The sequence below is a fragment of the Leptonychotes weddellii genome, chromosome 10 (genome assembly GCF_054177405.1).
Source record: "Leptonychotes weddellii isolate Sample4059 chromosome 10, ASM5417740v2, whole genome shotgun sequence".
NCBI classification, from domain to species: domain Eukaryota; kingdom Metazoa; phylum Chordata; class Mammalia; order Carnivora; family Phocidae; genus Leptonychotes; species Leptonychotes weddellii.
Window position 1 is genome coordinate 44521740 of NC_138378.1, and position 23212 is coordinate 44544951.

Sequence of the window (23212 nt, forward strand, 5' to 3'; positions counted from 1 at the left end):
CTCAAAACTATAAATAAACCAAAATGGAGTTTTAAAAAATGTTCAAGTAACCCACAGCAAAGCAGGGGAAAAGAAAACCCAGAGAAATGAAAAAGATACACAAAAACAAACAGTAAACAAAAAATAAAATAACAAACTTAAGCCCTAACATATCAATAACTACATTAAATATAAATGACCTAAATATACCAATTAAAACACAGAACTTGATAAAGTTGATTAAAAAACAAAATCTAGCTACATGCTATCTACAGAAACTCATTTCAAATATAACAATGCAAACAGGTCTAAATTAAAAGAATGGAAAAGGACATCATGAATCTAAGGAGAGCAGAGTGCTTATATTAATATCAGAGATCTCAGAGCAAAGAAAATTACCAAGTACAGTGAGAGATATTACATAATCATAAAAGAGTTAATCCACTAAAAACGTGTAACAATCCTAAGTTTATATGCACAAAGCAACAGAATTGCAAAACATAGGCAAAAATGATAAACAGGAGAAATATATAAATTCACAATTATAGCTGAACACTTCTCTGAACACTAGATACAACTAGACAGAACAGTAACAAGGATATAAACTAACTAAAAAACGCCATCAACGAGCAGGATCTAATCTGCATTTATAGAACACCCACACAAGAGCAGAATACACATCCTCAGCCAAATAATGTCAACAATACAACCAAACCAGAAAAACAGAAAGGTAAAAGAAATATCTAAAACAAACTTATAAATAATTCATGGTCAAAGAGGAAGTCTCAAGGGAAATTTTTAAAATACATTAAATTGGAAGAAATGAAAATGTAACATATCAAAATTTGTGGGACACAGTTAAAGAAGTGCTGACAGAAAAACAGCACTAAAAATAGCACTATGTTAGAAAAAAAAAGTCTCAAATGAATAATCTAAGTTTTTACCTAGTAACCTAAAAAAAGAACAAAATAAATCCAAAGCAAACAGAAGGAAGGAAATAATAAAGAGATAAAAATGAAAACTATAAAATAATGAAACAAAAAGATGGTCCTTTTAAAAAAATCAACAAAACAAACTTCTGGCAAGAAAGAAAAAAAAATGACACACATTATCAATACTAGGAATGAAATAGAAGGTATTACTACAAACACTGAGGACATCAACAGGATATTAAGAGAATACTATGAAAAACTTTACACATATATACTGAACAGTTTAGACAAAATTGTTCATTCCATTCCCTGAAAAGCATAAACTTCTACAAATCACTTATATGAATTAATAATATCCCTATAACTATTAAGGAACTTGAATTCATAATTTAAAATCTCCCCAGGGCGCCTGGGTGGCTCAGTCAATTAAGCGTCTGCCTTTGGCTCAGATCATGATCACAGGGTCCTGGGATCGAGCCCCACATCAGGCTCCCTGCTCAGTGGGGAGCCCGCTTCTCCCTCTGCCTGCTGCTCCCCCCGTTTGTGCTGTCTCTCTGTCAAATACATACAATCTTTTTTTTTTTTTTTAAAGATTTTATTTATTTATTTGACAGAGAGAGACATAGCGAGAGCAGGAACACAAGCAGGGAGAGTGGGAGAGGGAGAAGCAGGCTCCCCATAGAGCAGGGAGCCCGATGTGGGACTCGATCCCAGGACCCTGGGATCATGACCTGAGCCGAAGGCAGACGTTTAACGACTGAGCCACCCAGGCGCTCTACATACAATCTTTTTAAAAAAATAAACAATTTTTAAAAAATCTCCCCAAAAGACATCTCTCGGCTGACAGTTTCATGGAAGAATTCTACCAAAAGTCTAAAGGAGAATTAACACTAAATCTAATTTCTTTCAGAAAAAAAGGATGGAACACTTACCAATTAATTTTATGAACATAGTACTACCTTGATACAAAACCAGACAAAGATAGTATAAAAGAATAGAAAACTGCAGACCAATATCCCTAATGAATATAGACTCGTTAACAAAATATTAGCAAACAGAATTCAGCAAATATAAAAAGAACTATACAACACGGCCAAGTGGAGTTTATTTCAGGAAAACATGGCTAATTCAGTATTTGAAAGCCAATCAGTAACGCACCACATTATCAGGTTAAAGAAAAAAAAATCACACAGTCATATCAATAAATGCAAAAAATTATTTGAAAAAAGTTTCAACGTTCATTCATGATTAAAAAAAAAAACCTCAGAGAAATAGGAATAAAGGGGAACTAAACTTGATAAAAAGCATCTATAAAACTATAGCCAATATTATAATTAATAATGAAGGACTCACTGTGTTCCCCCCTAAGATCAAGAACAAGCCAATGATGTCCATTATCATTCATATTTACCATAGTCCTAGATATTGTAGCTAATGCAAAAGAAAAATTAAAGGCATACATGTCAAAAGAAAAAAAAGTAAAACAAAAAACTTTCCTATTTGCAGATCCATGACTGTAGAAAATTCCAAAGAATCTTCAGGACAAATCCTAAAACTAGTAAGAGCATGGTCACAGGATACAGAATGAACAGAGTACCAACATGGACACCAAAATTTTAAAAATACCAACAACTGCAATCACTCAAAAACATTAAATATGCAGCTGAAAATCTAACAAGTAATGTACAGGAATTTTATGCTTAACACCACATATCATGGATGAAAGAAATCAAATTTCTAAATAAAATGGAGAAACATATCATGTTCCTGAACTGGAAGACTCAACACAGTAAAGATGTCAATTTTTCTCAAATTTATATACAGGTTAATGCAATTCCTATCAAAATCCCTGTAAGATATTTTGTGGATAGAGAAGATTATTCTAAAATTTATAAGGAAAGTCAAAGGAACTATTATAATTAAAATATTTTTGAAAAACAATAATAAAATGGGAAGAGATCAATATACCTAACTTCAAAACATATTATAAAGGTACAGGAATCAACAGTATAGAACTGGCAAAGGAACAGACACACAGATACATGGAACATAACAGAGAACCCAGAAAGAGACCCACAGAATATTCCCAACTGACAACGGTACAGACGAAGGAAAGGCTTTACAATAAATGGTGCTGGAACAATTGGACATTTATTAACCTTGATCTAAATCTCATACCTTATACAAAACTAACTCAAACTGTACATGGACTCACATGTAAAATGCAAAAGTATAAAACTTTAAGAAAAAAAAAAAGGAGAAAATCTTCACAATCTAGGGTCAGGCAACAAATTCTTACACTTGACCCCAAAAGCAACATCCACAAAAGGAAAAACTGACTGGAAATCATTAAAATTTAAAAGCCCTACAAAAGACCCTGTTAAGAGGATGAAAATACAAGAAAGAAAAAAAATATTTCCAAATGACATACCCAACAAAGGACTAGTATCTAAAATATATAAAGAACTCTCAAAACTGAACAATGAAAAACAAAGAGTCCAATTAAATAATGGGCAAAAGACACAAATAGACTGAAGAAGATACACCTGTGGAAAGCAAACACATGAAAAGATGTTTAGCCACTGGAGAGACGCAAATTAAAACTCCAATGAGAAAACAATACTATTAAGAATGGTGAAAATAAAAAACAGTAACAACACTAAATGCTGGTGAGGTCATGGAGAAACTAGATCACTCAGATATTGCTAGTGAGAGGGTAAATTAATAAAATCACTCTTAAAATTTGGCAGTTTACTAAAAAATTAAACATACAGCTACCGTATAACATTTCTTGGACATTTATCCCAGAGAAATAAAACTTATTCATAAACAAAAACCAGCACATCAATGTTTACAGCATTTATAATAGCCAAAAATTAGTTTCCTTTAACCAATGAGTGGTTAAAATGTGGTACATTCCTATCATGGAATCAATAAAAAGTAGTGCCAAAACTTAAAACAGATCTCCAGCAAATTATGCTAAGAGGAAAAAAAGCCAATTTCAAGGGGTTACATACTGACTAGTCCATTCAAATAACATTTGTGATTTGACAAAATTATAGAAATGGAGAAAAAGAAGTTAGTGGTTAGAGGAATTAAAGAAGGGGTAGGGCAGGAGGAAAGTGGGTATTGTTAGAAAAGGTAACATGAGGACTTCTGATTTCCTGTCAGGTGGGTAAGGGGTTTGGAAGTTGTCACTCCATCCTAACAAGTAAAAAACTGAACAACTGAAAAATTGACAGCTTTCTTAGATCCACTAGAAGTGAGATCACAGGGCAAAACCCAGAATTTGGAGAGAGAGGAGAATCCAGAGAATTACAACTTACTATGGCAGAAACCCATGAGCTGAAACCTCTGCGGGAAATGGTACCAGCACAGGAAAATCTGAGCTATAACTGAAAATTGCTGGGGGCCCAATGTGAACAAGTTTGAGAGTTAAAAATGCCAGCTGGGGCCAGTCACAAGTGAGTTCCCAAATTTTATTGGTTTTAGCTCCAGGAGCTCTCACAGTTCTCACAGTGAAGGCTAGAGAAAAATCCCCTCATGCTTCAGGTAGGGGGAGTGAAAAAGTGACACAATTTTGTTCTTGTTATAACAAGACTGGTCCTCAAGAAAACTACTTTACCAGAGCTTAATCTAGTGGGCTTTTATCAGAGTCTAACAGATTTAGGGACTTAGGGGAAAGGAAACAGCAAAACTCAGCCTGCTCTAGCAATCCTGCTCCACTTCAGGGGGAGAAAAACTGGGAAGCACTTATGAAGTTCACAGCCCAGGGACACAAGCTCACCAAAAGACTGAGATTGAATCATACAACTACAGAACTTCTTCCTGCACATTTTGGATGCATTAAAGGTCCATTTACAGCAGTCACTTTTACATGGTACATCATGTCCAGATAACAGGAAAAAATCACAAGGCATGCTAAAAGGCAAAAATCCACAGTTTGAAAAGACAGAGCAAGCATCAGATTCAGACTCAAATATGGTAGGAATGTTGGAATAATCAGATAGAATTTAAAACAACTATGATTAGGGCGCCTGGGTGGCTCAGTTGGTTAAGCGACTGCCTTCGGCTCAGGTCATGATCCTGGAGTCCCGGGATCGAGTCCCGCATCGGGCTCCCTGCTCAGCAGGGAGTCTGCTTCTCCCTCTGACTCTCCCCCCTCTCATGTGCTCTCTCTCATTCTCTCTCTCTCAAATAAATAAATAAAATCTTTAAAAAAAAATAAATAAAACAACTATGATTACTATTCTAAGATTCTCATGAAAAAAGTACACAACACACAAGAACCGATGAGTAATGTAAGCAGAGAGATGGAAATTCTAAGAAATAATCAAAAAGAAATACTAGAGATCAGAAACACTGTGAATGAAGAATGTCTTTGGTGGGCCCATTAGTAGACTAGACAGGGATGAAGAAATAATCTCTAAGTCTAAAGGTACATCATCAGAAACTTCAAAAACTGGAATACAAAGAGAAAAGCACAGACTGGATAAAATGAAACAGAATATCCAAAAATTATGGGACAATTATAAAAGGTGTAACAGAGATACCAGAAGGAAAAGAAAAGAAATAAAAGAAATATTTAAAACAGTAATGACAGAGTTTCCTCCAAATTAACATAGGAAACAAAACCAGGAAGCTCAGAGAACACCAAGAAGGATAAATACCAACCCCCCAAAAAACCTACACCAAAGCATATCACATTCAAACTGCAGAAAATAAAAACTTTAAAAAAAAAATCTTGATAGAAGCCAGAGGAATAAACAGCTTATTCATAGAGAAGCAAAGATAAGAATTATATCCAATTTCTCCTCAAAAACCATGTAGGCACAAAGAAAATAGAATGAAATATTTAAAATGTTGAGAAAAAAACTCCACCAACCTACAATTCTATATACTGTGAAATTATCCATCAAAAATAAATATTTTCTCAGATCAACAAAAATTGAAGGAATCTGTTACCAGTAGAGCAGCCCTGAAAGTAATATTAATAAAAGTTCTTTAGAGAGAAGGAAAATCATATAGCTTGGAAACCTGGATGTACATAAAGAAAGAACATTAGAGAAGGAATAAGTGTACATAAAGACTTTTATCTTTTATTAACTGATCTAACAGATAAGTTTGTTGAAAACAATAGCAACAGTGTGTTTGATTATGAATGTCTGTGTGTGTGCCTGTGCGTGTGTGTACATATGCATGCTTATGTATGCTTATGTGTAAGTGAAATGAATGACAGGAATGATACAAGGGAATACAGGACAGGAGGAAGAAATCAGCAGTATTTTGTTACAGTAGTCCCCGCTTATCTGGGGGGCATGTGTTCCAAGACCCCCAGGGGGGATACCTGAAACAATGGATAGTACCAAACTTTATATACTATGTCTTTTCCTATACATACATACCTATGATAAAGTTTAATTTATAAGTTAGGCATAGTAAGAGATTAATCTCAAAGAGATTAACAACAATAACTGATAATAAAATAGATTATAACAATATAATAAAAGTTATGTGAATGTGGTGTCTCTCTCTTTCTCTCTCAAAATATCTTATTGTACTGTACTCATCCTCTTATGATGACGTAACATGGTAAAATGTCTACAGGATGAGATGAAGTGAAATGAAACAGGCATTGTGACCTTACTTAGTGTTAGGCTAATAATGACCTTCTGACAGTACTTCAGAAGGAGGGTCATCTGCTTCCAGCCTGTGGTTAACCGTGGGTAACTGAAACCACAGAAAGTGAAACCAGAGATAAGGTGGGTGTACTGTATTATAAGATACTCACACTACACGTAAAGCTGTATAGTGTAATTTGAAAATGGATTTAGATTAGTTGTGAATTCATATTGCAAACAGTAGGGCAACCACTAAAAAAATTAAAAAAGAAGTACAACTGATATGCTAAGAAAGAAGGGAAAGTAGAAGCATATAACATGTCCAATTAAAACCACAAAAGGCAGAAAAAGAACAAAACAGGAAGAACAATTGTCGATGAATAAAAAATAGTAAAAACTATGGTAGATATTAATCAAACAATATCAATAATCACTTTCAACATCAATAGTCAAAATACACCAATTAAAAGAGACTATTAGAGTGAATCAAAATAAAAGACCCACTATACACTGTCTATAAGAAACCCACTTTAAATATAAAGACAAATACAGATTAAAAGTAAACGGATAGAAACTCACTTTTTTTTTTTTAAGATTTTATTTATTTACTTGACAGAGAGAGACAGTGAGAGAGGGAATACAAGCAGGGGGAGTGGGAGAGGGAGAAGCAGGCTTCCCACTGAGCAGAGAGCCTAATCCGGGGCTCAATCCTGGGATTCTGGGATCATGACCTGAGCCCAAGGCAGATGCCCAAAGACTGAGCCACCCAGGCGCCACAGAAACCCACTTTAAATATAAAGACAAATACAGATTAAAAGTAATTAGATAGAAAGATATACTATGCTAACACTAATCAAAAGAAAGCCAGAATAACTTTATTAATCTCAGACAAAACAGACTTCAGAGCAAGGAAAGTTACCAGGGAAAGAGGGCACTACATAATGATAGTCAATTCTCTAAGAATATACAACACCTTGGATACAGTAAATAATTTTTGGATATAGCACCAAAGGCATGATCCACAAAAAATAACTGAGAAGCTGGACTTCATTAAAATTAAAAACTACTCTGTCAAAGGAATGAGAAACAAGCCACAGATTGGGAGAAAATATTTACAAAGACACATTTGATAAAGAACTGTGATCCAAAATAGAGAAAGAATTCTAAAAACAACCCAATTAAAAAATGGGCAAAGAACCTGGAAACCTCACCAAAGAAAATATACAGATGGCAAACAGGCATATGAAAAGATGCTCAACAGTATGTCATTAGGGAATTACAAATTTAAACAACCAGATTTGACTATACACCAATTAGAATAGCCAAAACACAAAACACTGACAACACCAAATGTTTTTTTTTTTTTTTTTAAGATTTTATTTATTTATTTGAGAGAGAGAATGAGAGACAGAGAGCATGAGAGGGAGGAGGGTCAGAGGGAGAAGCAGGCTCCCCGCCGAGCAGGGAGCCCGACGCGGGACTCGATCCCGGGACTCCAGGATCATGACCTGAGCCGAAGGCAGTCGCTCAACCAACTGAGCCACCCATGCGCCCTGACAACACCAAATGTTGATGAGGATGTGGAGCAACAGAAATTCTCATTCACTGCTGCTGGAAATGTAAAATGGTGTAGCCACTTTGGAAGGCAGCTTATAGTTTTTCAAAGAACTAAACGTACTCTTACCAACAATTGTGCTCCTAAATATTTACCCAAAGGAGTTGAAAACTAATGTCCATACAAAAACCTGCACATGGATATTTATACCATCTTTATTCATACTTGCCAAAACTTGGAAGCAATCAAGATGTCCTTCAGTAGGTAAATGGATAAACTGTGGTACATCTAGATGATGGAATATTATTCAGCACTGAAAAGAAATGAGCTATCAAACCATGAAAAGACATGGAGGAATCTTAAATGCATATTGCTAAGTGAAAGAAGCCAATCTGAAAAGGCTAATTCTAAGCTATATGATACTCTGTAAAAGGAAAAGCTATCATATTATGTAAAAGGCAAAGAGTAAAAGGATTAGTGGTTTGCAGGAGTTAGGGGTGAGGGAAGCATGACTAGGCAGGCAAAGAGGATTTTTAGGGCAAATTATTTTTAGTAACAAATTATTCCATATGATACTATATTTGGCGGTTACACACCATTATATTTTTGTCAAAACTCAGAGAATGTAAAACACCAAGAGTGAATCCTAATGTATGTAAACTATGGACTTGGAGTGAAATGACATATCAACTTAGGTTCACCAATTGTAACAAACTGTAACAATTTACAACAAATTCTGGTGCAAGAAGCTGATAGTGTGGGAGGCAGTATATATGTGGGATCAAGGAGTATATGGGAAATCTGTGTTCAATTTTGTTGTGAACCTAAATTTGCTCTAAAAAATAAAAGTCTGTATACATAAAAAAAAACAACATGAGGAATCTGGTGATTAAACTGTTGTTATTTTGATTATATCAATGTCAATATTGTGGTTGTGATATTGTACTAGTTTTGTAAGATGTTACCACTGGGGGAAAGTGGGTTAGGGACACAAGTGATTTCTCTGTATTAGTTCTTATTACTACAAGCCAATCTACAATTATCTCAAAATAAAAAGCTTAATTTTAAAAAGTACATGCAATCAGACAATTATTAAAACTAAAATACTAGAAATCCATCTATAAATGTTGCATAAACAAATGGGACAGTGGCAAGAATGCTACTTTTCAGTAGAAACGCAGATGCAGGCTGGCAGTACTGTCTAGAATAGCACACAAAGTAGGGTACAGAGTATATACTTATAGACAAAAATAAATGATAAATTATCTAAAGGAAAATGATAAGAATAGTTGGAAGGAAGATAAAAGAAAATTTCTCTCAATTTCTGAGCCTAGCCTTTTGTGGCTGAGAGCAAGCATTCAGCCAACCATTTTCAGAAACCATAATACAAACAGCAAAATCAAATTGTAAAAAGAAGATAGCAACATTACAAGACCTAATAATCCATATAACTTTGTTTAGTGAAACACGTAGTTAGGACCAATAAATTAAAAATTATATTCGGGGGGGCACATGCACATGTGTGCATACATGCTCATGTGCTTACTTATGCACCACAGAAGCAAAATATTTCAGATACAACCTAAGGAAAGAAATTTTTCCTTAACCTTAACCATCACACTAAATAATCACATGACTCAATTAATACTACTTAATCACATGACTCAATTAATACTACTTAATCATCAGTACTGCTCTAAGTGGTTTAGCTGTGTGCTTCCCAAATTCCACAGGACCAAGATTACACTACCTAAGCACAAATTTGTTTCTCTCAGTTAAGTAAATGAAAGCTATACCAGCATTTATCAATACTAACTAAGGAAATAAAATTTTACAAAACTACTACAGCTCATAGCACAAATGATTACATATGCATGACATTAAATTTAAATTGAATGAACCTTATAGGAATAGGTAGCATGTATGGTTCATTTTATAAGATGCTGGAATAATTTTTCTGCTTTGGTTAGGCTATTGTAAAAATCACTGTCCAATTTACCTAGTGTACATTTACTGGCATTAACACAAGAAATCTTTAATTTCTATTACCTTCAGTAAAATATGAAAAATTGTAAGTTAAATAAGGGGAGGGACAGTGGTTTTAACAATAACCTAACAGAGTGATACTTTTACAATTTTGAAACTCAGAAAACAATGTTACATGTTAAATCAAACCTAGGGCAGGGGCGCCTGGGTGGCTCAGTTGGTTAAGCTACTGCCTTCGGCTCAGGTCATGATCCTGGAGTCCCTGGATCGAGTCCCGCATCGGGCTCCCTGCTCGGCAGGGAGTCTGCTTCTCCCTCTGACCCTTCCCCCTCTCATGTGCTCTCTCTCATTCTCTCTCTCTCAAATAAATAAATAAAATCTTTAAAAAAAAAAAAAAAATCAAACCTAGGGCACTGAGAAATAATATTTATAAAAGGAGAAAGTAGTGAATAAAGCAAAGAAGGCAGGAAGTCCTGAAATATAAACAGAACAAAGAAAAAAAACCTGTAAAAGAACAAGATCAAGAGAAATAATACTAAACGGAGTATCACTTAAACACAGACCCCTATTAATCAATTACCTGTGTTCCGGCATCTAGCTGTCTTAGAGACCAATATATAAATTTTACAAAAGGCTCATGAAGTTTTGTATTCACAAATGGCATCCACTGCAGCTGCTCTGTCATCACAGGCAAAAGCTAAAGATAAAATGATGGAAGTTATAAATGTACAGTAATGTTAGATGGCAAAACTCAATTACCACAATTTCCCCAAAATTTCTTTTTTCAAAAGAAAAAAGTTCTGTAACAAAAATCCTCACTTTGAAACCATATGCAACACAGTACAGAAATATGTATTTGAAATTTTAAATACATATATCCTTTAACCCAGCAGTAGCACATCTAAGATTTTAAGGAGATGAACCTGTATGAACATATTCTCTGGACTTCAAATGGTTAAATAAATTTACACTACATATATAACCATTAAAAATAATAGAATCTGTATTTAGACGATAAAAGCAGGTTACCAAAGAGCAAGTGTAATCAGATCCCATTTATACAAAATATCTATATGAATTTATATTGAAAAAGAGATATACGAAAGAATGTTTATTAAAAATATTAACAGTAGGGGCATCTAGGTGGCTCAGTCAGTTAAGCGTCTGATTCTTGGTTTGGTTCAGGTTATGATGTCAGGGTCGTGAGACTGAGCCCCGTGTGGGACTCTGCCCTCAACTCAAAGTCTGCTTGAGATTCTCTCTTCCTCTCCCTCTGCCCCTCCCCCCCACCCTCACCCCCGCTCACAAAGGTAGGTGCACTTGCACTCTGTCTAAAATGAATAAAAAATAAAAATAAAAATATTAATAGTAAAATTTTAGCAATTAAGGTAATATTTTCCTCTTAATGTCTGTCTTGCATAAATATCTTAATTAAAGTCGATTTGTAAAAATAATCAACTGTTTAAAAAAGATGTCTATGAACACTGCTTCAAAAGTATATCATTTTGCTAGATTTCAAGACCATAAAGATATTCTAAGCCTTTGATGGAATAATACTACTTCTAGTATATTAGCCTAAGAAAAACACCTAAAATACACCCCTCCAAAAGCACATGTACAAAACTATTTATTGTTACACTCTTTGCAAGAACAAAAATGCAGAGGTAACTTAATTACCTAGCAATAGGGAAATGATTAAGTCAAGTATATATCCACTTAGGGAACTAAAGATTATGAACAAGAAAAATATTGATAAATTGAGTAAAAACAATAAAAGTTAGGATACAAAATCTATGTAATTAGATCACAGATGTGATCAATAGGTATGGAAATAAACATACGAGTTTGGAAGGACATATTTGACCTTTCATAGAACCATCTAGGGACTACTGACCACTTCCTCCTTTGAAATACTGATTGGCTTCTGTGACACCAATTTCTCCTAGTTTTCCTTCTACTTCTCTAATCACTATCAGTCTCTGGTTGGTTCACTGTCACTCACTGGGTTATTAAATGTTGGGATTCCTCAAATTCAGTATTAGCCCATACAGACTAATGACTCCCATATTTACATCTCTCTACACATATCTCTACATATCTCTTTACTTAATCTCTCTCTGCTGAGCTCTCGTCCCTTATATCAAAACCTAACAGACACATCCATTTTGGTATCTCAAACTCAGCTTGTCTAGAATTTATCAGATTAAGGAGGCTCAAACCCAGATCTACTCCAGTATTTCTTATTTCGAGTGAATGCTACTTACATTCATCCAGTTACAAAAGTCAAAAATCTGGGAGCCAAACTGGGCACAACAACTTATATACTAGATCCATTACCAAGTCTCATCTATTTTACCTCAACAGTCTACTTCTAATTCCTTAACCACGATTCTAACACAAATTACTATCTTATTTCACCTGAACTACTTAAGAGTTTAACTGTTCAGCATCTGCTCTGGCAACCTTCAAACCTATTTCCATGTAGCAGCCAATAGGATCCTTTTAAAGCATAATCCTGATGCTATTTTCTCCTTAAAGGTCTTCACTGGTTTCCTGCTACTTACTTATCATTTTCTGGAATGAAATTTCAAGCAAAATGGAAAAATTACAGACACCTCAAGTTGAAAAATGTCTAAACTGTACTTTCGTGGGTGAGTGGAATTTAGTAACTACCTACTCTCAAGGCCATAATTCCAGTAAAATGTTATATACTTAATCCCTCTCACCCTGTATTTTAATATGAGGTTCAAAACTGGTGAAGAGGGCATCGGGGTGGCTCAGTCTGTTAAGCATCTGCCTTCAGCTCAGGTCATGATCCCAGGGTCTTGGGAGAGGAGGAGGAGGGGGATGGGGAGGGGGAGGAGGAGAAGGAGGAGAGGGAGGAGGAGAATTCTGTCATACAAGTTACATAACACTAAAAGGAAGCATGCAGAAAAATTAAAGTATATTTGGGGCGCCTGGGTGGCTCAGATGGTTGTGTCTGCCTTCGGCTCAGGTCATGATCCCAGGGTGCTGGGATCGAGCCCCACATTGGGCTCCCTGCTGAGTGGGGAGCCTTCTTCTCCCTCTCCCTCTGCCTGCCGCTCCCCCTGCTTGTACTCTCTGTCAAATAAAAAATAAAAAATCTTAAAAAAAAAAAGAATGTGAGATACTCAACTGAGCTTGACTCTTTAACAAGTTATTAGCATAAAAAATGGGAGGCAAGGAGGATGGTGGAGGAAGTGAAGTATCCTAAGTTTAAAGAGACTTAGAAGACACTAAGACCAAGAAAACCAAGAAGGGCTGGTTATATTTTCTGTTTCTGTTGTGGTGGTGGTGGTGAATTTTTTGTTAATAATTTTATAATTCACACACCATAAAATTCACCTAAAGTGTACAATTACATGATTTTTAGTATATTCACACAGTTGTGAAATCATCACCACAATCAGAACATTTTCATCACCTACTCCCTAAAACCCCTAACATTAGCAGTCACCTCAATATTTTGCCCCAACTACTCCAGCCTGAGGCAACCACTGATCTGCCTTCTCTTCTCTATACAGGTTTTCCGGATTTTTCCTATAAATGGAATCATACAATATGTGGCCTTTTGTGACTTGTTTCGTTCACTTTCAATATTTTCAAAGTTCATTCATGCTATAGCATGCATCAAATACATCATTCCTTTTTACCACCAAATAATATTCCACTATATACACAGACCATTTTATTTATCCATTTGTCCATTGATGGACATTTGGGGTGTTTCCACTATTTGGCTATTATGAATCTGCTGCTATGAACATTCATATGTACAAATTTCTGTGTGCATATATGCCTTCATTTCTCCTGCATGTACCTAGAAGTGGAACTGCTGACTCACATAGTAAATTGGAAGTGTTAGACTATTTTCTAAAGGTGCTACATGGTTTTACATTTTCTACATTTTTTACATTTTCACCAGCAGTGTATGAGTTTCAATTTCTTCATTCACATTTTGACCACAATTATCTGTTTTGTTTTTTTATCTTAGCCATCCTAGTTGGGTAGGATGTGATGTATCAACATGGTTTTGATTTGCATTTCCCGAATTAGTAATGTTGAACATAATTTCATGTGCTAATTGACCATTTGTATATGATTTTCAGAGAAATGTCTAATCAGATCCATAGTGCATTTTTAATTAGGCTTTCTTTTTATTACTGAGTTGTAAGGCTTTTTAAAAAAATATTTCAGATGGAAGTCCCTTATCAGATATACGATTTGAAAAATATTTTCTCCATTTCAGTAGGGTTGTCTTTTGACTTTCATGATAGTATCCTCTGAAGCATAAAAGTTAAAAAAAAAAAAAGTGTCTTAGATTTCATTTTTTATTAGTTAGAATTTTCTCAACAGTGGAGGTTTGTCTGTCTTCTGGTTTGGTCTCAACGACAATCAACATTTACTGGACATGTGTTTTTATCAAGGCACTGTAAGGGGCTAGAGCTGCAGAGGTATAGAAGTCAAACTGGTTGGCAAGGCCCCCAAAGATCACCACGCTTCAACCCTGCTTTTCCTCTCTGCCCATTTCTGTTCACATCTGGTACTCCAGCCATCCAGAACTTTTGTAAACAATTAAAATGCACTGCTCTTTTCCCAATTCCATGTTTTCTCACATGTTATTCCCACATCCCCCCATTACTAAAATGACTGACAAAATTGAATATATCTAAGGTGTACAATGTGATGTCTTAATTCATGCATGCATTGTGAAATGACTACCAAAACCAAGCTAATTTTAACATATCCACCCTTTTTTTTTTCCATTGTGTGGGGGTAAGAATACTTGAGATCTATTAGGTGTAAGGTAAGATCTCACAGTTTTGTTTTGATCTGTACTTCTCGGATTATCAGTGATACTGATTTTTTTCATATACCTATTGGCCATGTATATGTCTTCTTTGGAAAAATGTCTATTCATGGGGTGCTGGGTGGCTCAGTCGGTTGAGCACCCGACTCCTGATTTCAGCTCAGGTCATGATCTCAGGGTCAAAGGATCAAGCTCTGCATCGGGTTCCATGCTCAGCAGGGAGGCTGCTTGAAATTCTCTCTCTCCCTCTTCCCCTCCCCCCGCCGCGTGCATGCGCTGTCTCTCTCTAAAATAAATAAATCTTTAAAAAAAATGTCTATTCAGGTCTTTTACCCATTTTTTAATCAGTTAAGTTTTAAATTTTGATAAAGCTCAATTTATCTTTTTCTTTGATTTCTTGTGCTTTCTGTGTCATATTTAAGAAAACATTATCAAATCCAATGGCACAATTTACTTGTATGTTTTTTTCAAAGAGTTTTGTACTTTTTACCTTTATGTGTAGGCCTTGGATGCACTGTGAGGGTTCATTTCTAGATTCTCAATTCTATTCCCTTGATCTGTATATCTACCTTTATGCAAACATCACATTCTATTCATTACTGTATCTTTGCAGGAAAACTTAAAATCAGAAGTGTGTGTCTGACTACAACTCTGTCCTTTTTCAACCTTGTTTTGGATATTCCCCATCTCTGGCATTTCCATATGAATTTCAGGATGAGGTTATTAATTTCTGCCAAGAAGCCAGCTGGGATTTTATAATAAGGGTGGCACTGAATATGTAGATTGGTTTAGGAAGTATTAGCATGCTAAGTCTTCCAATCCATGAATAAGGATGTCATTCGATTTTAATTAGACCTTTTTAATTTTTCAACAATATTTTACAGTTTTCAGAGCATGAATTTTACATTTCTTTTGAAAACCTGATTCCTAAGTATTTTATTCTTTTTGGTGTCACTGAAAATGGAATTGTTTTCTTAAATTCATTTTCAAATTGTTCATTGCTGGTGATTATTTATAATACTGATTATATACTGATTTATTTATACTGATATAAACAACTGATTTTTTGAATACTGAACTTGTATCATTTAACCTTAATTTGTGTATTAGTTTCAGTAGTTTTTTAGTAAATTCCTTAGGTTTTTATATAAACAAGATCATGTCATCTGCAAATAGTTTTACTTTCTTTTTACTCTGGATGCCTTTATTTCATTTTCTTGACTAACTGCCCCGGTTACAACCTCCAGCACAATGTTGAATAGAATAGATGAGAGTAAGCATTCTCTTGTTCCTAATTTTAGAGAGAAAGAATACAGTTCTTCATCATTAATTAAGATGTTAGCTGTGACGGTTTTGTAGATATGTTTTATCAGGTTAAGGAAGTTCCCTTTTATCTCTAGCATTTCACTGCTTTTATCATAAAGTATATTGGATTGTCAAATGCTTTTTCTGTATCTACTGAGAAAATCATGTGATTTTTGTCTTTATTCTACTGATATCATGTATTACATGAGTTGATTTCTGGAGGTTAAGTCAACCTTACATTCCTGGGATAAAATACACTCGGTTGTGGTATATAATTCTTTTTATATGTGGCTGGATTCAATTTGCCTGTATTGGATTGAGGATTTTTGTGTCAGTATTCAAAAGAGATTGGTTTCTAGTGTTCTTGTGATATATCTGCCTGGTTTTGGTATCATGGTAATACTGGCCTCATAAAATGAGTTGGTGAGTGTGGGACCCTTCTCTATTTTTGAGAAGAGTTTGTGAAGAATTTTTATTAATTTTTTAAATGTCTGGTATAATTCACCAGTGAAGCCATTTCACCAAAGAAGGCCTCTTCTTTGTAGGTAGTCTTTTGATTAATTTAATCTCCTTACTTGTTACAGATCAATTTAACATTTCTTTTTCTTCTTGAGTCATTTTTGATAGTTTCTGTCTCTCTAGGAATCTGTCACTTATCTATATTTTATTAGCCTATGATTAGTCATAGTATTTCCTTATAAACCTTTTTATAGGCTGATAATGTCTCCACTTTTATTCCTAATTTTAGTAATCTTGGTTTGGTCTCTCTTCACTTGGCCAATCTAGCTAAAGGTTTGTCAAGTTTCAAAACCTTTGCAAAGAACCAACTTTCAGTTCTGTTGATGTTCTCTACTGGTTTTCTGCTCTATATTTTACTAACTTCTGCTCTACTCTTTAGTACTTCTTTCCTGCTGGCTTTAGGATTAGTTTGTTCGACTATTCCAGTGTCTAATGGTAGAGATTACATTACTGAGAATGTTCATCTTTTCTAAGGTAGGCATTTGCAGCTACACATTTCCCTCAAAGTATTGTTCTAGCTGTATCCCACGCATTCTGGTACATGTGTTTTCTTTTTTTTTTCATCTTGCTTTCTATTTCCCATGTGATTACTTCATTGGCCAGTTGTTTATTAAGGCATATATTATATTTAGTTTCCACATATTTGTTATTTTCTCAAATTTTGTTCTGTTACTGATTTCTAATTTCATCCCACTGTGGTCAGAAAACATACTTTTTATAATTAAGGTTTCTTTCATGGCCTGGCATATGTGCTAGGCTGGAAAACGTTCCAGGTGCACTTGAGAGGAATGTATATTCTGCAATTGCTGAATGGAGGGTTCTATGGATATCTGCCTTGTTAGATTCTAATTTGAAACTAAATATAAAAAAAATTGGGGGGCCACCTGTGGAAATCTGTATATGGACCAGTTAAATATTTTAGTAAGACCTCTAAACCACAATTTTTTGTGATTATTGCATTCCAAATATTTATAACAGAAATTATTACTTCAAATTTTGTATTTTAATAGGCTAGAAATTCTGGGTTACTTTTCTTCTGGAATCAATACATAAAGGGAAACAATACTAAAAGCTTCATTTTGGGTCTCTAACAGCTTCCCAAAACATCAATGAACTTTAAAAGTATAGAATCAAGGGGCGCCTGGGTGGCTCGGTCAGTTGGGCGTCTGCTTTCGGCTCAGGTCATGATCCCAGAGTCTCCTGGGATTGAGTCCCGCATCGGGCTCCCTGTGGAGTGGGGAGCCTGCTTCTCCCTCTGCCTCTGCCTCTCTATCTGTCTCTCATGAATAAATAAATAAAATTAAAAAAAATTAAAGTATAGAATCAATATACAAAACAGTCAATTAGGGCGCCTGGGTGGCTCAGTTGGTTAAGCAACTGCCTTCGGCTCAGGTCATGATCCTGGAGTCCCGGGATCGAGTCCCGCATCGGGCTCCCTGCTCGGCGAGGAGCCTGCTTCTCCCTCTGACCCTGCCCTCTCTCTCATGTACTCTCTCTCATTCTCGCTCTCTCAAATGAATAAATAAATCTTTAAAAAAAAAAAACAAAAAACAAAAAACAAAACAGTCAATTAAGCATTCAAGGAATATGTAGAAATGAGATAATAGCTAGCGCACAGAAAATACATGGTAATGAAAGACCTGACAGGAAATCTATTGATACCAAATGTGTCATTCCTAAAGAGAGCTCAGTAATTCTTGTAATAATTTTTTTGCATGCCAACCTTCAGCCTTTCAACATGGAGAAAATATCCACATTTATCATATGTTAAAAATAATAGGAATTTAATAGATACTTGTGAGGTAAAGTAAAAGTGATAAAATAGTTGACCCTCTAATGGATGGATGACTGAATGGATACAGATGGAGAGATATGGCTTTCCCAGGGACTTGTACTTATGACAATCTTAGCTACCATATAAGTTTCAAAGCTATTTTATTTTTATTTATTTATATATTTCTAAAAGATTTTATTTGAGAGCAAGAGAGAGACAGAAAGAGAGTGAGAGAGAACACATGCACAAGCGGGGGAGGAACAGAGGGAGAGGGAGAAGCAGACTCCCCACTGAGCAGGAAGCCCTGACACGGGGCTAGATCCTGGGACTGGGATCATGACCTGAGCCAAAGGCAGACACTTAACTGCCTGAGCCACCCAGATGCCCCTTCAAAGCTATTTTAAACAATTATTTCATCTTCTATTACTATTTTAACTGTGCAGTCTAGAATAGACTTTTGTACATCACTGAAACTTGAGTTTTAATATTGAGTAAGGGACAGGTGGGGCTAGGTAAGGATAGATAGGGGGCTATGTGATCAGGCTCACAGAAATCCAAAAAATGTGGAGGTGTGGGAAAACCAGAGATAAGGGAACAAACTGGACCACTCTACCCTAGGATCACCCTGCCCTAGGTGTGGGGGGTGGGTGTCTTTTTTATGATAATCACCTGTGACCAACAAAGAATAACCAGACCCTAAAAAGGAAGTAAGGCATTGAAGGTGTTATCACTAGTCCTTGTCAATGGTTATCAATAGAGATGTTTAAAGGATTTAAGTTCCCTGGTTAGCTTTCTATAAAAAAGCAACCCTAAAGGCCCTTGTTGGCAACCCTGTCAGGACCCCTCTCACTTTTGAGAGCTTTTTGTGTATCTCACTTAATAAACTATCGCTTTACCCACTCTCCATTGGCTACAAGATTCATTCTTCGACTCTGTGAGACAAGAACCTAGCTCTCCCACTTCAATATCTTAGTAGATAACGAGTTCTATCAACTTTAAAGAAAATTCTGATTAACAAAGGCAATAAAGGATGAGTAGCCACTCACGGAAAACTATTGATGCTTATACCCTTTATAAAGACTTATTTCAATTTTGTTTTTTATCATGGATTATTAAGAGACAGTAGTAGTAAAAAGTAGTAGTAAAAAGTACATGCACTAAATTCCAAATCTGCCATTTCCTTCCTAGCCATGTAAAATAATAAAATCTCAAAACTCTCTTAATACTGCTTGTGAAACTGGCCTAATAGCTGCACTGATTATCTCACAATTGCTTTGAGGTTTACATGAAACAATATATGTGGAAGGATTTTTAAAACTATGAATAAGTAGGTAATCCATTGGAAGATGGTAGAGTAAAAGCATCCTGAGCTCACCTTGTCCCACCCACACCAAAGTAACAGCTATACCTATGCAACTCACTATGCAAACAGCCTGAAGACTGGAAGAATAGACCTTCCACAGTTAACTGTACAGAGGAGGCGACTTCGAAACGGGAGGATGGGCAGGGATGTGGTTGGAAACCAAACCCCCAGTAAGACTAACCACAAACAGGAGGGACACCACAAGCACAGAGAAGCGAGAGGATCAGACTCCACAGCAGGCACCCCAGGCACTGGTGACTCACACTGGGAAGACTGGGAAGAGGAGTCCCTGTAACATCTGGCTTTGAAAACCAGTGGGGCTTAACTTTGGGAGCTTTTGAAATCAGCCAGGCTTAACTCCAGGTATTTTAAAAATCAGCAGGCCAGGCTTAACTCTGGGAGAGCCAGTGGGCAACAGAAAACTGAGTCCCCACTCTTAAAGAGCCAGGATAATAAATAATTCCAGCTCTAAGACACAGCACAGAAGCAGCAATTTGAAAAGCACCTGGGGCTTATGTAAAGATTTACTTATCTCACAAGGTGTAGTGGAGAGGCAGGGATCTTCAGATTCCTCTAAGAACAAGAGTGCCAGCAGGCACCATTCTTCTTTCCCTCCCCCAGACTAGATAGCCAGACACTTACAGGAGCCAGGGCTAAAACTCTCCATCTATCTTGCTAATATTGCATGCCTCATGGCAGTCCAGTGATCGCCTACAAACCTGCCCCATCCAACACACCCTCCTCACCAGGCATCCATCCAAAGCTGCTCCAGCCCCACCACACCCAGCAAGCAGCCCTGGCAGGGATGCGCACCATTCTAAAATGACTCTTGCCCTGGGGAGGAGAGATAACCTCACACACCAGCTTGCCCACAGTTCCAGCAGCTGAGTCTTTTAGCTGGTTGCACAGGGAGAAAGCCCTGCCATTGGGTGCCCTGGCATCTATGGTAGAGAGGCTTAAGTGCAGAATCTAGTCTGACTGCCAACTCCACACACCAAGGAAAGCCTCTTAATTAGCCCTGCTGGGACAAATACTGCTCAGTGTCCTGCAAGTGCAGCTGAGTGGCTAACTGTAGACAGCTAGCCTGACCGCTGGCACCACCCACCTATAAGCCCATAGCCTGAGTGGCATAAAAACCAAATCCTGCCCAGTATGCCAACAGCAGGCAAAGCAGAATCACTGCAGCCAGATGGGCTGAAGGCTCAGACACAACAGAAGGGCACAAGCAGCCTACATAGGAGACACACCTGGAGCACCTGGTTCTGGTGACCGGGGGCACAGTGCTACAGGCACCACAGGACCTCTTCTACACAAGGCCACCATTTTCAAGATGAAGTGACAGTGCTGACCTACCTAATACATAGAAAAAACACAGAGAGTTTGGAAATGAGGAGACAAAGAAATACATCCCAACAGAAAGAACAGGACAAAACCACAGCAAAAGAGCAAAGGGGAACTGAGATAAATAATTCAAAGTAATGACCAAAAAGATACTCAATGAACTTGAGAAAAGAGTGTATGAATTCCGTGAGAACTTCAACATACATAGAAGATCTTAAAAAAAAAAAAAACAGAGATGAAGAATTCATTAACTGAAATAAAAAATACATGAGAGATAATCAGTAGTAGGTTACAGGAGGCAGAAGAACAGATCACTGATCTAAAAGAGTAATGGGGGCACCTGGGTGGCTCAGTTGTTGTGCATCTGCCTTTGGCTCAGGTCATGATCCTGGGGTCCTGGGATAAGGCCCTGCATCAGGCTCCCTGCTCCAGGGGAAGCCTGCTTCTCCCTCTCCCTCTCCCCCTGCTTGTGTTCCCTCTCTCGCTGTCTCTCTGTCAAATAAATAAAAATTTTAAAATCTTAAAAAAAAATAAGAGTAATGAAAAGCAACCAGACTGAACAGCAAATAATAATAATAAATGAGAAGAGATTTAGAAAACCAGTGACATCAAGCATATTAATATTTGCATTATAGGGATCCCAGAAGGAGAAGAGAGAGAGAAGGGGGCAGAAAACTTCTTTGAAGAAATAATAACTGAAGACTTCCCAAATGTGGGAAAGAAAACAGACCTCCAAATCCAGGAAGCAAGGAGAGCCCCTATCAAGATTAAGCCAAAAAGATCCACACCAAGACACATATTAAAACGGCAAAATGTGGTGATAGAGAGAAATCTTTCAAAAGCAGCAAGAGAAGAGTTACATACACAGGAAGCCCCATAAGTCTATCAGTGGATTTTTCAGCAGTAACTCTGTAGGCCAGAGGAGAGTGGCATGCTATATTCAAAGCACTGAAAGGAAAAAACCTGCAATCAACACTCAGGGAAAAATAAAGAGTTTCCCAGGCAAACAAAAGCAAAAGGAGCTCATCACCATGAAATCAACCTTACAAGAAATACTAAAAGGAATTCTTTAGTGGAAAGAAAAGGCCATAGAAGAAAATAATGAAAGTAAAAAATTTCACAGATAACAGCAAACATTTAGTAAAGATAGTAAATTAATCACTTGTAAAGCCAATATGAAGGTTAAAACACAAAAGTAGTAAAATCAATTATATCTATAAAAATCAGTGAAAGAATACAGAAAATAGAAAGATGTAAAATATAATATCATATACATAAAACGTGGAGAGGAGGTAAAAATTTAGTGCTTTCAGAGTATGTTTGAACTTAACCAACTACCAACTTAATATAGACTACTAACACCTAAGATGTTATATATGAACCTAATAGTAACCACAAATCAAAAGCCTATAATAGATACACAAAAAAATAAAGAGAAAGGAATCCCAGCATAATACTAAAGAAAGCCATCAAGTTACAAAGGAAGAGAGCAAGAGAAGAAAAAAAGGAAAAGAAAAGAACAGCAAAACAACCAGAAAACAATTTAAAAAATGCCAAATTAAGTACATACCTATCAGTAATTACTTTAAATGTAAATGAACTCAATGTTCCAATAAAAAGACATAGGGCGTCTGAATGGATAAAGAAATAAGACTCACCCATATGCTGCCTACAAGAGACTCACTTCAAACCTAAAGATACGTATAGAGTGAAAGTGAAGGGCTAGAGAAACCATGCAAAGAGAAGAGAAAGAAAAGCTGGAGTAGCAATACTTGTATCGAACAAAATAGGCATTAAAACAAAGATTCTAAGGGGCGCCTGGGTGGCTCAGTCGGTTGAGCGTCTGCCTTCGGCTCGGGTCATGATCCCGGGGTCCTGGGATCGAGCCCCACATCGGGCTCCCTGCTCCGCGGGAAGCCTGCTTCTCCCTCTCCCACTCCCCCCACTTGTGTTCCCTCTCTCGCTGTATCTCTCTCTGTCAAATAAATAAATAAAATCTTTAAAAA

At 36.5% G+C, this 23212-nt stretch overlaps 1 protein-coding gene across 1 annotated transcript in view; it reads right to left on the reverse strand.

Annotated features, from left to right (window-relative positions):
- CCDC138 (coiled-coil domain containing 138) overlaps positions 1-23212 on the reverse strand; it is a 129813-nt gene that overhangs the window by 58256 nt on the left and 48345 nt on the right. Inside the window, exon 10 of the mRNA XM_081832298.1 lies at positions 10654-10770. Within this exon, the coding sequence (XP_081688424.1) occupies positions 10654-10770 (117 nt within the window). The remainder of the gene's footprint in view (positions 1-10653; positions 10771-23212) is intronic.